This window comes from Spea bombifrons, chromosome 4, assembly GCF_027358695.1.
Source record: "Spea bombifrons isolate aSpeBom1 chromosome 4, aSpeBom1.2.pri, whole genome shotgun sequence".
NCBI classification, from domain to species: Eukaryota; Metazoa; Chordata; class Amphibia; order Anura; family Pelobatidae; genus Spea; species Spea bombifrons.
In genome coordinates this window covers 106,271,517-106,284,273 of record NC_071090.1, presented here as the reverse complement: position 1 = coordinate 106,284,273, position 12,757 = coordinate 106,271,517, and the positions used below count along the sequence as shown (strand labels likewise).

Genomic DNA, 12,757 nt, shown 5'->3' with positions numbered 1-12,757 from the left:
GGAGTGATGCGGACATTTTATATAAATAACTAAATAATTAACCTTTCGCCGTTGCTGCGTACGTATAGCACTAGTTTAACAATGTATTGACACTTATCCCTGAAAACACAACATTTCAGGGGTCTGTTCATTATAGGGAGAGTTGGCTCCTTGGTTTCTGCTCACCTTCATTAAGCATGACTGTAGGATTAGCGGGGCACAGATGTTATTCCGGGGTACTAATCGAGGCGCGTACGATAACACACTGCACGGTTTTACTGTACAGGAATTATCGAGGTTTGTTCTCTCTGTTGTGTGCTTCGCGGTCAAGACGAAGGTTTGAATTGTACCTGGAACGGGAACGCAGACACGCAGCGGACGCTCCACATTCAGAGTCTGAAATAGTGAGTGTGACGGTCTTACTTTACCACAACACAATTAATTCAGTAAAGATGGCCCTTATTACTCTGATTATGCCTTATTAATAATAATAAAACGTCTGATATAATCAGTAGAAGCATTCCACTGGTTTCCACCCAATGGGAGTTTAGTGAATATATATAGGAAGTAGTTCTTCTTGTGGTTTTGATATACGGGATTAACCCTTACGCCTAAGAATAAATGAAACTTCCATTTTTTTTCCCCACCTGATCTCTTTGGTTTTCTTCTTTCTCCCCCTTACCTTTTTTCCCCCCCAGTAACTCGGATCGCACCTCAGTTCTGAGCTTCACCTCCCTGCCCGGCCAGAACTGGCTGCTGATCCCGCGGCAGAAGCTGACGAAGTATGATCGTTATCATCTGCGGTTAGAATGGGACGGCGGGGAAGATTCTCTCACCATCACCTACGAAGACAACGGCGAGAACGGTACGGACGTCCATAAGGCAGAACGTAGTGTATCCTAGAAGAGCGTAGATGGTCTGGGGGGGGCGGGGGCTGTCTATAACGGAGTACGTTTATTCTAAAATAATTACCGGGGCATTTTATTTAACCCCTTAAGGACAATGGGCGGTCCCCAAACCCATTGAAAACAATGCAATGCATTTTGAGCCCGTACATGTACGGGCTTAGTCCTTAAGGGGTTAAATGTGTCGGACATGGATGTAAGAAATATAATTGGGGGATAATCTGGAAATTTGACGATTCGCTTTCAAAGTGGTCATCGTGAAAAAGAGGAAACGTGCCTTTAAAAACTATTTTTCTGCCACCAAGGGAAAAGTGAAAAAAGAGGAACAAGCATTTTTTTAACAAAAAACTTTAGATTCCCCCCCCCCCCCGCGTGATCCTTGTTCAGATGCTTACTCAAGAACTGGAAAAACAAAAATGACTAAGATTGTTTTTTTTTTTTTCACATTAAAACAATCTTAAAAAGAAAAGTGTTCTTTTTTTTATCATTCTTAGAATGTGAAAAAAAAACATTCTTTGCATAAATGATTTTGTTTTTTTATTTGGTTTTTGATTGTCGGTGTTGCGCTGCCTTTGGGAAATGAAATAATTCGGATTGTTTTTTAATTGCTCTGTCGAAACAGTATATATATATATATATATATATATATATATATATATGACAGCAACAAAATAACTATAAATCTATTGTGTCTTTTTCTGGACAATGAAAAACTGATATTTTTTATTATTATATTTATATTATTATACATGGCCACTAGGGGGAGCTAAAAACTTGCTTTTGGGGTACATTATTCGAATTTCAGAACAGAAGAAAACTCCAAAAACTTTTGCAGGCTGACACCGGAAACATGAAAACAAAACCAGTCCTCTAAATCATAAATATTTATCAGAATTATAAAAATCAGGAATACACAATAATCAAAGTAGACGCGTTTCGCACTAAATGTGCCTAATTTAAAAAATAAAATAAAAATAATATTATATTATGATTAATAATATGAATAATAAAATAATAAGATATTATAAAAAACAAAAGTGTCTAATCGATTAAATTAATGAATTAATTAGTGTATGGCTGTGCAGGGATGGATGGAAATAGGAAGGAATGTCACAGTGACCAAAAATCTCAAAGCATATCTCACATCCAAACCCCCACATACGAATATAAATGATAGATATTTTATTAATATTTTAGAGCTTCTCGATCCAAGGAGAAATCTGATTACCTTTTGGAGTCAAGATGGAATTTTTCACCCTCAGTAGAAAAATCAGAAGAAATAGCTTAATTGGGGTTTTGGTTGCCTACTTTTAGATCAAAATCAGGAAAGATCAGTAGAAGGATTGAACTTAAATTACTATGTTAATGTGTAAGATGTAGCGATGTCCACCACCGGGTCACCTCTGTTCAAGCAGAGATTTCCTCAATAAATCCCAAGCAGGATAAAACAGCGTAGTAATTCTATATGATGTAATTCTATATGATGATGTATGAGTATGTAGTCACTACCAGGCCAGGACTTGGCCAGGACTAGGCAAACGCTCAATGGGCCAGTGCCCAAATGGCGCCTTCCATGTGCCTTCATTGCCGGGTTATTACTTCTGACCAGTGGTATATTTATGGTGGTAGCTGCCCTTGACCTGACCCAGGGAATTGCCCCTGCCTCCCCCCAGAGCCTACCTCCAGGAGGTTCTCTTCCAAGGACTTTGATTTAGAAGGTTATTTATGGTACGAGATACCCCCCCCCCATAAGGCCCATTGAGCATCTGTGCCCTATTGGCCAGTAGGGTGATTACCCCTTGATATTGTGACACAGGACATGCCATCCCAAGCCAAAATACACCCCTGTTTGAGATACAGGCTTATAGTACGAACGGACACAAGAACCTGGGGCAGTAAACTGGTGAATGCACAAGCAGCTAACAGTCCATTTCTTCCCTTAGTGCTGATTGAGCCCCCCGTCCTCTCACCAGATGTCACGTTCAACGAGGAAGACCCTACTACGGCAGAGGTGGCCTGGTCAGCCCCCAGCGAGGGCTCTCACCACCACGAAGCTGAGCTCTGGTATCGCAAACTGGGCCAGGATGGATGGTTGGAGGTGAGTGCCGGGCATCTGTTGAGGTTAGGACTCTACGTGAACGTTGATCTCTTCACAACCAAGGATATTTTTCCACCCGTGAAGCCAAAATACTTTTTCAACCTTTTTTTTAAAAAAAAGGGAATACAGGGCTCTCTATTAAAGGCTGAATGCATAAAAATAATCCCACATTATTATTAATAAAAACATAAAATTAAAAAAAAAACACATATTTTTTCAATTTCACCTGTGATTTCTGCGAATCAGGTGTTTTGTTTTTTTACTTAAAACTAAACCTGCTAATCTACTAAAATATATAATATAAATAATATCATAAAACCTTTATAAGTAGATTTTCCATTTTTCTGTATTTTTTTTTAAAATAAAATGTGAAAAATATATACCATCTACCAACCTTTGTACTGATCAGATGAATCGCTGTAAAAATAAAATTGTGATGAAGGTCTTTAAGGGGTTATTTTGACCGTTTTGGTATGCTTTTTCCCTTTTGTTACTGTAGTGCCTCTCAGAGGTGATTTTTGTTTTTACTTGGTGTTGTTTGTGAATTGTCTTGGTTCCTAAAGCTGCGTATATTGTTTAGGCCGAGCCGAGTGACCTGGAAGCCGGCACCTATGAGATGACCAAGCTGGAACCTTTCACAAAGTATCAAGTGAAGATCCGATATCTACCAAACGAGTCCAGCAAGGACATGGGGAGCCTTTGGAGCGAGCCAATCACCTTTGGGACTCCAGAAGAAGGTGAGAAAGGAGAGAATGACGAGTATGTGAGCTCTCACCTCTGCCTGCTTCCTTCTTCTATCTCCCCACGGTGCGTACCGTAGACTCATACCTTTTACTTTATAACGCCTGATGTTCTTGTTTAGTTCCTACTGGACCTTTGGATTTGTGGAGACATTTTGGGCAATCCATATCTTTAGTGTGGAAGGTGAGTGCCCTTAAACGAGACAACCAGATAAACGTCTGCCAGGGCAGGCATCAGCGACAGTCTTACTTAACCCCAAACGGGTATCTCTGTACAGCCCCCGGACGACCGATATGCCAGAGGACACATCTTGAACTACGTGGTGACGTACATTCACAACGGGAAGTCCTACACCACAGAGGCTTCATGTTGTGAGGTCAAGCTGCCCAATAACTCGACCCACATGTGCGTCAGCGCTCGGAACTCCAAGGGAAATGGGCCGTCCACCTGTGCCGCTCCTCTGTGTTCAGGTAGCTGCTGGTCTCGCCAGAGATTGCTAGCACATATGGTCTGCTAACGTGTGACATGATCATGCCATACCCAGAAAAACACTATAGAGCAAGGATGTTTTGGTTAAAAGTCTGGAAACCTACTTATATTTAGGTGGAGGGAATCCGTGGCGCTGGTTAGTACAAGCGTCTTATGCCATTAGAAAGCTGTCTGACCAGGGGTCCCATCAATAGGATGGAAGTAACATGGGTTCTAGGCTACTAGAAGAATGTGTGTTGGGTTCCTTAGTGTCTAAAACCACCTCTTACATTAGTGGTGAGAAGCACCAGAACCAGTCCAGAAAGGCTTCAAGGACTGTCTGATGAAGCAGTGTGTGAGTGGAGTCTAGCGGGTTCTAGTTTCAGATATGGCTTCTGATGCCAAAGGCAGTCATCTGAACGTGTTTAGACCCCACACCGAGCATATTTATAATATAGATGGCTGCAAAGCCGCCATTTTATTCAACAGTACACTTCTACACCCTTCTGATTAATATTTTTATAATGGTGACCTATATGCTTTAAACCCCAATAAAAGCCCATGTGATAAAAGCCTTGCAACTCTCCCCACAGATAAGAACTTTTCCTTGCTTGTCACGGTGGAAAGGAACCCCAATGGGGGTATCACGGTGTGGTTTGGGGAACCCCTGAGTCTTCCTTCTGACCACCCCACGTACCTGGTAGAGTGGACCGAAATCACAGAACGTGGAAACGCAATGATAAATTGGACTAGGAGCCAAGCAGACGGTCAGAATGTCACGCTGCCAGGTGAGCAGTCATAATATTATTATATTATATATATATATGTATATATTATACATTTATATATATAGAGCCCTCGCAGATTCCATAGCGCTATTACAATAGGGGCGCAGTAACAAAAACGCTAAAAGTGACAATATACTAAACTGACAATGACTTTGACGCATGCTGAGAAGTGAGCAGCCACTCAGAATGTCACCAGCCAGGAGTGACAGCTGAACACATATGTTCATCTCTCCGACAGGCACATTTCTTCCACATGTTCCATACCAAGTCTCGGTATTTGCTCTGTACCAGAACAGCTGTAGAGGACCCTTCTCCACCACGGTCTACGGTCATCAAGGAGGTACGTGGATTGGATTTTAGATACCTAGGAGCAGCGGAGGGCTGGCACCTTCTGGCCTGAGGGGCAAGTAAAGCCAAGTGGCCCCACCAGCCCCTTGCCCCCCCACCAACATATGCACTAGCACACGTATGCATGCACATTTACACACGTACACTAACACACATAAACAGGCTTAGATGTACTTACACTGACATAGATCCCTTCTTGAAATGCAAATAGTTTTTTTTTGTTGGCTCTGTGGCCCCTTTAAAACGTTTCTGTGTAAATAAACCAAAATTATAATGAAAGAAATGGAATTTAAAAAAATAAATAGAGAAAAGTATGAAAAAAACTGTTGCGTTAAGTAAAGTGAAGTGAACATCCAAAGTAAGATCGTTAACGCTCTCTTTTTTCTTTCTTTACCCCATTTGTGAACCCACCTGCTCTCCCCCCTCTATCAGTCCCCTCCGCAGCCCCCGATTTCTCAGTTATCCCGCTCTCGTGTAAAGGTGCTCTGATTTTTTGGAAGGAGTTGCCGGTTTGGCAGCAGAGAGGTCTGCTTACCCATTACACGGTCTACCTAAACAGCACGGCGCGTTCTCGGCAGCACGCAGGTATCTATCTACGTCTCCAGTCATCTCCACCGCTCTCCGCGGTCATACCTCCCATGACCTCCAGCTCTCCTTGACATCCAAGCCAAGTAAAGCCAGCCAGTAACACTCCGGCTATTGACAGAGAACTCCCATCGGCATCCAAGGACCAGGGGAACTGTGGTCTCATAGTAGCCAAGATCCCCTCCAAATGTACACTAAATAAACCCAAGTAGTGGTGTTTACAGATTACACTATATCATATACAGTATATGTATTAGAAACCCACTTGATGTCACTTCCTCCCCATTAGATTGTTGATTGTTGTTTATCAAGTTGTTTATTCATTTATAAGGCTTCCTTCATGAGACTGGGTGGGGGGGGAGAATTCCAGTTAACCTTCTGTGTCTTGTGTCACAGCAACAGGTAGAAACCTGACCCTGACAGATCTGATGTGTGGCACTTTGTATCATGTGTGGGTGACGGCCTCCACCACCGCTGGAGAAGGACCCCCAGGAGCACACAAGTCGTTTCACACCATAGGTATGCACACCCTTCTGAGGCTTCTGACATCAGTACTCACTGGCCTGTAACCTAAACCCCCCCCATTGCTTACCTGTCTGCTGCACACCATACGTGCCCTGGTGCTCCCCATTCTCCATGTCTCTGTTGTGCATCCTCCTCCTATACTCAGAAGACCTGCCTGTCCTGGTGCCATGAACACCTCTCTATTGGGATGTGTTGCGTTTGTGTGTAATCCTGTCCTCCTATGTCATGCGTGTCTCCACCGTCCTACCATGCCCTACGTCTCTCCACCATCTTGCCGTGCCCTGCGTTTCTCCATCATATGTATCTAGATCCTCCTGTTGTGCGCTTACTGAATTTGATATTCGAATAGACAACTGACACACTCAGCAACTGACACCTTACACATACATACACAAACACAGCCACTGTAACACCACACACTTACCCATACATACATACACTACCAAAAGTTTGGGTTCACTGAAACATTTCCTTGTTTACCATGAAAACAGCGAAGTGACCGCAAACACATAAATATACAAACACAGCCCCTTCAACACTCACAACAAACACTTCGTCAAGTTTAGTGCAGCTTGATGGAAGACTATCAATATTCAACCCAACACACCGGTAACAAGTCAACCTTTTTCTGAATAGACAGGCTTCCATTTGAGTTGAATTAGTTGAGTTAGGACTTTCGTGTTGTTTTAGGTTACTTCTGTGACCCCACCGGCAACTCAAACCTTAATAAAGTGACCTGTGTGTCCCACTCTACAATCTTCTAATCTCTTTCCGCTTCTTCAGGTCCTGGCCCCGACAGCGCTCTCATCGTCTTCGTGGTTCTTACTTTTGCCCTTCTTTTATCGGGGGCTTTTGCCTTCGTTTATACATTATGGTGGCAGAAGATTCCAAGTCCACAGAACAGTCACGTGGGAGCCGGAAACTTCATCTACAGTAATGGGTGGCTCCTGAAACAGGTACAGTAATCCTTCCCAAACTCAATGTCCCTTCAACAGGCAGGTGGGTGAGGGTTCGTATTACCAGTGGGGTGGGTTAGAATCGCTGGAATGAGGAAGTGTCGTCTTCCTCCACCTCGTTTGCATACAATAAACAAGTGCATGAATGAGGCCAGAGGTTTAACCCCTTACTGCTCTTTATACATTTGGGCCTTCTCAGCTGGCTGTGTCAATGTTTTTTTTCTGCCAGAAACACTGAACAAATAGAAGAGTCTCCAGTCTGTGCAGACTTTAATCGGTCTTTCGCCTTGCCTATCCAATGCATGTTTACATTTCCTTATTATATTAACCTCTGCCACTTCTTCTGGGAAGCTGTTCCACTTATCTGTAACCCTCTCAACAAAGTATAAATGCCATCACGTAAAGATGTGGAAAACACATACCCACTCTAACACCTTACACATTCATGCACACACACAGCCACTCATAACACCATACACTTACATTTACATACACACACCACTCCAACACACATATACACGCACACTCTAACTCCTTACACATACATGCACACACACAGACACTCAAAACACCATACACTTACATTTACATACACACACTCTAACACATACATACACAGACACTCATAACACCATACACTTACACTTACATGCACACACCACTCCAACACACATACACACACTCTAACTCCTTACACATACACACAAACACACATAGCCCCTTTTACACCTACTACATACACTTCAATGCCTGTTTAAATGTCCTTGCTATATTATCATCTGCCATTTCTTCTGGGAGGCTGTTCCGCTTATCTATAACTCTCTCTATAATGTATAAACTCCATCACATGAAGATGTGGAAATCTGGCACCCCCCACATGGGTGGCCCTCAATTCTTCTCCCTTTTGCCCATTGGAATAGAGTACGAGGAGTTAACATGTTGTGTGTGGAACGATTATAGAATTGCTCGTATTCTGTCATACACTAGAAAGCTGGTGGCATTTTATGGACTGAGATATGATGTTAACGCGATTGTGAGAATATAAATCCTGCCTTTGAGGAACGTGGCTGGGTTTAGGAGGTAGATCTAGCGGTACAGATGGGTGTAGAAGAGCAGAAGTGGATATTATAACCCAGCAATACCACACCGAAGATTCGGTTACAGGAGAGAAGAAAGGGAGGCTCGTGTAGAGGCTATAAGAGCAGACAATGAATTTCTAGTGAATGGCGGGTATCACCTCCTCTTGTTTTGCGTAATGGGGGTAGAACTTCCCGTTACCATTGGACGCTTGCAAATAAAATTCATCAGCACGGCAAAAGGGATTTAAAGTGTAGCCGTGTCCATTTTTTCTTTTAACACCCCGTCTACTTGAGTACAAAAGCCCTCCGTGCTCTTCTTCTTTACACGAGGGTTGGGTCTCTTCCCAAAGGGGCATTATGTTATGTGCAATGGGGTATTCTGGCCAAGACCAACCAGGGCAGTATTGGGGGGCCGCCACGTTACCAGATTGTCCTCTTGGACAATTAGGATCCATAGGGTGCTGCTTGGTGAGGTGATCAGAGATTTTAAATTCTTTAAAACAGTAAAGTATAAATATGTTCCTTTTTTTAGCACTCTGGAATTATGTAAAATGATGTCATGTCTCTAGAAACCCTTACGAAAACATTACTGCAGTTTTTCTGAAGTAATACTGCAGTTTTTTGGACAGGAAAAAACTGCAATACTGCACTTTTACTGGAGTGTTACTGCACATTTACTGCAGTTTTACTGCATTTGTACTTCACTGTGCTGCAGTTTTACTGCAGTTGTTTTTGTACGGAAGTACAAATACAATAAAGCTGCAGTACTTTGAAGTACAACTGTAGGTTTGCAATATATAAAAAAAAGTGCAGTAATGTGCAGTAATACTGGAGTACAGTGAAGTACAAATGCAGTAAAAGTGCAGTAAACATGCAGTAAAAGTGCAGTATTGCAGTTTTTTCATGTCCAAAAAACTGCAGTATTACTTCAGAAAAACTGCAGTAATTTTTTGTAAGGGAAGAAATGTACCGGTTCAGTAAAATGATGCCTTCCGTTGCCCAAGGGTTAAGCAGCGCATCACTATATTTTTCTAGCACTCCGCGCAGTTGTTGTGCGTTGGGATTTTCGCACGGTCAGCATTCCGCGTGGGTCACGCGCGTTTCATAACGATGACTCCATCGCCGTGCTGGGAGACGGTGAGTAAGCTATTGGCCGGCTTTCAGCCCAACCATCGCCACCGGCCCCGTAAATCCAGATCCAGTGCTGACTCATTCAATCCATTGTCACGGGCCACCGCAGACGGAATTCAGAAATGTACAACGGCACAATCCCTCTATTACACAGTGCTGCGCGCAGATTGTACAGAGCTCTGTATATTGCAGGAAGCCCGTCATCCTCTACTCCATGTGCATTACATGGCGGCTAAACTCAAGTGGAACTCGGCACCGCTTCTCAATCTGGGCTATATTGAGCGGCCCCCTAACTCGCGGAGGCACTCACAACAAGTGGATGATGTATGTGGGGCCACCGGCTGGACCAGTGTAGGTGCACATTATGCTTCCATAGGGTCTCCAGCTGGTGACCCTATCTGCTGCCAGAATGGCAATATGGGCAAGTATGCAGTTCTGTTGGCTACGGACGCGGCCACACGCTTTGCGGGAGGGGCAGTTTTGACGCACTCGGTGTTGAACCCGTTAGGATTCAGTTTGGTAAGTTCCAAAGCTGATCATTGAGTGGTCACTCGCTGGAGTGCCTGGGCTTACCCAGTCAGAGCGCTTGATATATCTGACTAATTGGTTCATCTTCCATAAGTCTATACATCCCACATACAATATATGTAAAAATTATACGTGTCCCGATGCGGTCACCCTACTCTAAAGAGGCTTGGGTGGGCACAACCGAACGCAGATCTCCTACCCAGGAATTAAACATGGAAGCCCAATAATCAGCAACGGCGTTTGGGGTCTCAGATCAGGGTACAGCAGGGCGTATTATCGCATGCTGTGTATGTTATAATAAATCCGACACATTGCATCCTCTCCATCAATCATCTTACATGGGTGTGGAACGTCATGAGCTAACACTGTATGCTATTTAAAGCTCCATCACGTACATCCACACAGAAGTCCTTTCTAGATGGTGTCTCCACCAACCGAGACATGAAGCTGTCATATAACAGGTTCCAGTAATTACCCCCCCCCCCGAGACATTCAGCACATGTGGATTTGGGTGAAACCTTTGATTCCCAGACATTGGTCATTGCAGTTATAACCATAACGTTATATCTCCGTTACAGGTTCCCTCACACCCGCCTATCGCAGTGGTGGAAGAAGAAGAATTACCACCGGCGGTACTGGCCCCACCGGCGACCACCGGCCAAACGCCCATCACCGTGCTAGAAGGTCCAGAATCATCAAGGAACAAGTCAGCCAATTTTGGGTACGAGAAACACTTCTTGCCTACCAGAGAAGAGGTGATGGGACTATGCTAGGTGAGGAGTATAATGATATATCGAGAAGATTTAGATCCGACGAGCAGAACCACAAGGAAACAGATACGACAGATGGAATCCTGATGATAAGGATCGATGTAATCCCGTGGCTCAGTTCGCAGGGAGCCGGAGCAATACAGAGGTCCATGCTTCGGGGTAAAAGAGACACTACCCAGGGAAGACAGCTGCAGGGAAGAGATGTAGTCTGGGGCATAAAGCTGCAAGGAGCAGATAAGCAGTGCAAGCTAAAGCTGCAAGCAGTGAGGCTGGAGCTGCTGGAAGGAGATGCAACCCGGGGGCCGTAGATGCAGGACAGACATGCAGCGCTATGGGAAAAGATGCAGGGACAGATGCAATCCGCAGAACGTCGAGGACTATAACCGCTGGAAGGAGATGCCGAACCGGCGTCAAACCAACTGGAAGCAGATGCAGTCTAGAGCAGGGGTGTCCAACCTGCGGCCCTCCAGCTGCTGCAGGACTACATCTCCCATACTCCTCAGCCAGTCCCTTAGCTGAAAGAGCATTATGGGAGATGTAGTCCTGCAGCAGCTGGAGGGCCACAGGTTGGACACCCCTGGTCTAGAGGTTAAAGCTGCTGGAAGCAGATGCAGTCCAGAGGCTATAGATGCAAGGGAATGATCCCAATTAGGGCAATATTCATTATAGATATAGATAGATAGATAGATAGATAGATAGATAGTAGATAGATAGATGATAGATAGATAGATAGTAGATAGATAGATAGATAGATAGATGGTAGATAGATAGATAGATAGATAGATAGATAGATAGATAGATAGATAGATAGATAGATATTTACCTTCTTAGATGCAAAAGGGGGGGGAAGGCTAAATTGACTTTTATCATCAAAGTTGTTACAATCATTCTGTTCATTTATTAAAAATAAATTCCTAGGAATTATTGGTTATTTGTCTTATTTGAATATTTAATATTTACATAGAATTTTGTTTTTTGGTCATGTTTCATTTAAAACGATACCCCAGAGAAGCTGAAATCTGTTGCAGAATCTGTACGAAATCTTATCCTGGAGTCAATCGGCAACTTCACAGAAGAGGAAAGATAACTTAAACGGGGAGGAATAATGATGGAGATCCCGAGAGGGGGATATAATGCGTATTTTAATATGTAACTACTTGTACATATGTTTATTTAGGGAGTAAAACTGTAAAATTTATGATTTTTTGAAAAATTACGGAGCCACCTGAAAGTCATGCAAAATGAAAATTTTCTTTAAAAAAATATATATATTTTAAAAACACGCCAAATCATTGAAAAAAATTTTTTCTCTTTTCCCGCAGTATAAATTTAGATTTTCCGTCTCCGGAAGCAAAAAAAAATCAGAAAAAATGGAAAATGTTTTAGATTGTATCGAAATACCCGAGAACTTTGCTAACGTATTAACCCCCGAGATCCTTGGGATTAAAATGGTGCAAAGCATTGCTTCTCACAATGAGCTGTCACTTGTTTAAACCAGAGCCGAGGAGATCCAGCCACGTCAGAACATAAATAACAGAAATAAATCACTGATCTCATCACGGACGGCTAAACAAGAATTTCCTCTCTGACATACCTGGAAGATATTTGCCTTTCTTAAGGCCCAACTCCACTTTTCGTTAAAACGTAAATCACAAGCACCGAGGGATTTTTGTCATACCTGGAAATGTTTCGTTTTAGGTTTTTTTTACCCAAATTTGTGGGCGGATTCTTGGAGTCATCGATTATTCATTTTTTTCCATTTTATTTTCTAGGCATTCACATGCCTTTTTTGGGGGGGATGGGTAAAGTGTCAAAAAAGAAAATAAAGGGATATGATTGGCTATAAAGACTGGATC

At 43.1% G+C, this 12,757-nt stretch overlaps 1 protein-coding gene across 1 annotated transcript in view; it reads left to right on the top strand.

The window, feature by feature from the left end:
- The window catches only part of IL27RA (interleukin 27 receptor subunit alpha), a 14,829-nt gene extending 3,903 nt beyond the window's left edge, over positions 1-10,926 (top strand). The window contains exons 3-14 of the mRNA XM_053464304.1: positions 266-383; positions 678-844; positions 2,828-2,982; positions 3,563-3,719; positions 3,845-3,906; positions 4,001-4,193; positions 4,785-4,979; positions 5,218-5,319; positions 5,760-5,912; positions 6,309-6,431; positions 7,221-7,393; positions 10,710-10,926. Of these exons, the coding sequence (XP_053320279.1) occupies positions 266-383; positions 678-844; positions 2,828-2,982; positions 3,563-3,719; positions 3,845-3,906; positions 4,001-4,193; positions 4,785-4,979; positions 5,218-5,319; positions 5,760-5,912; positions 6,309-6,431; positions 7,221-7,393; positions 10,710-10,904 (1,793 nt within the window). The 3' untranslated portion in view covers positions 10,905-10,926. The remainder of the gene's footprint in view (positions 1-265; positions 384-677; positions 845-2,827; positions 2,983-3,562; positions 3,720-3,844; positions 3,907-4,000; positions 4,194-4,784; positions 4,980-5,217; positions 5,320-5,759; positions 5,913-6,308; positions 6,432-7,220; positions 7,394-10,709) is intronic.
- Positions 10,927-12,757: the final 1,831 nt, after the last annotated feature.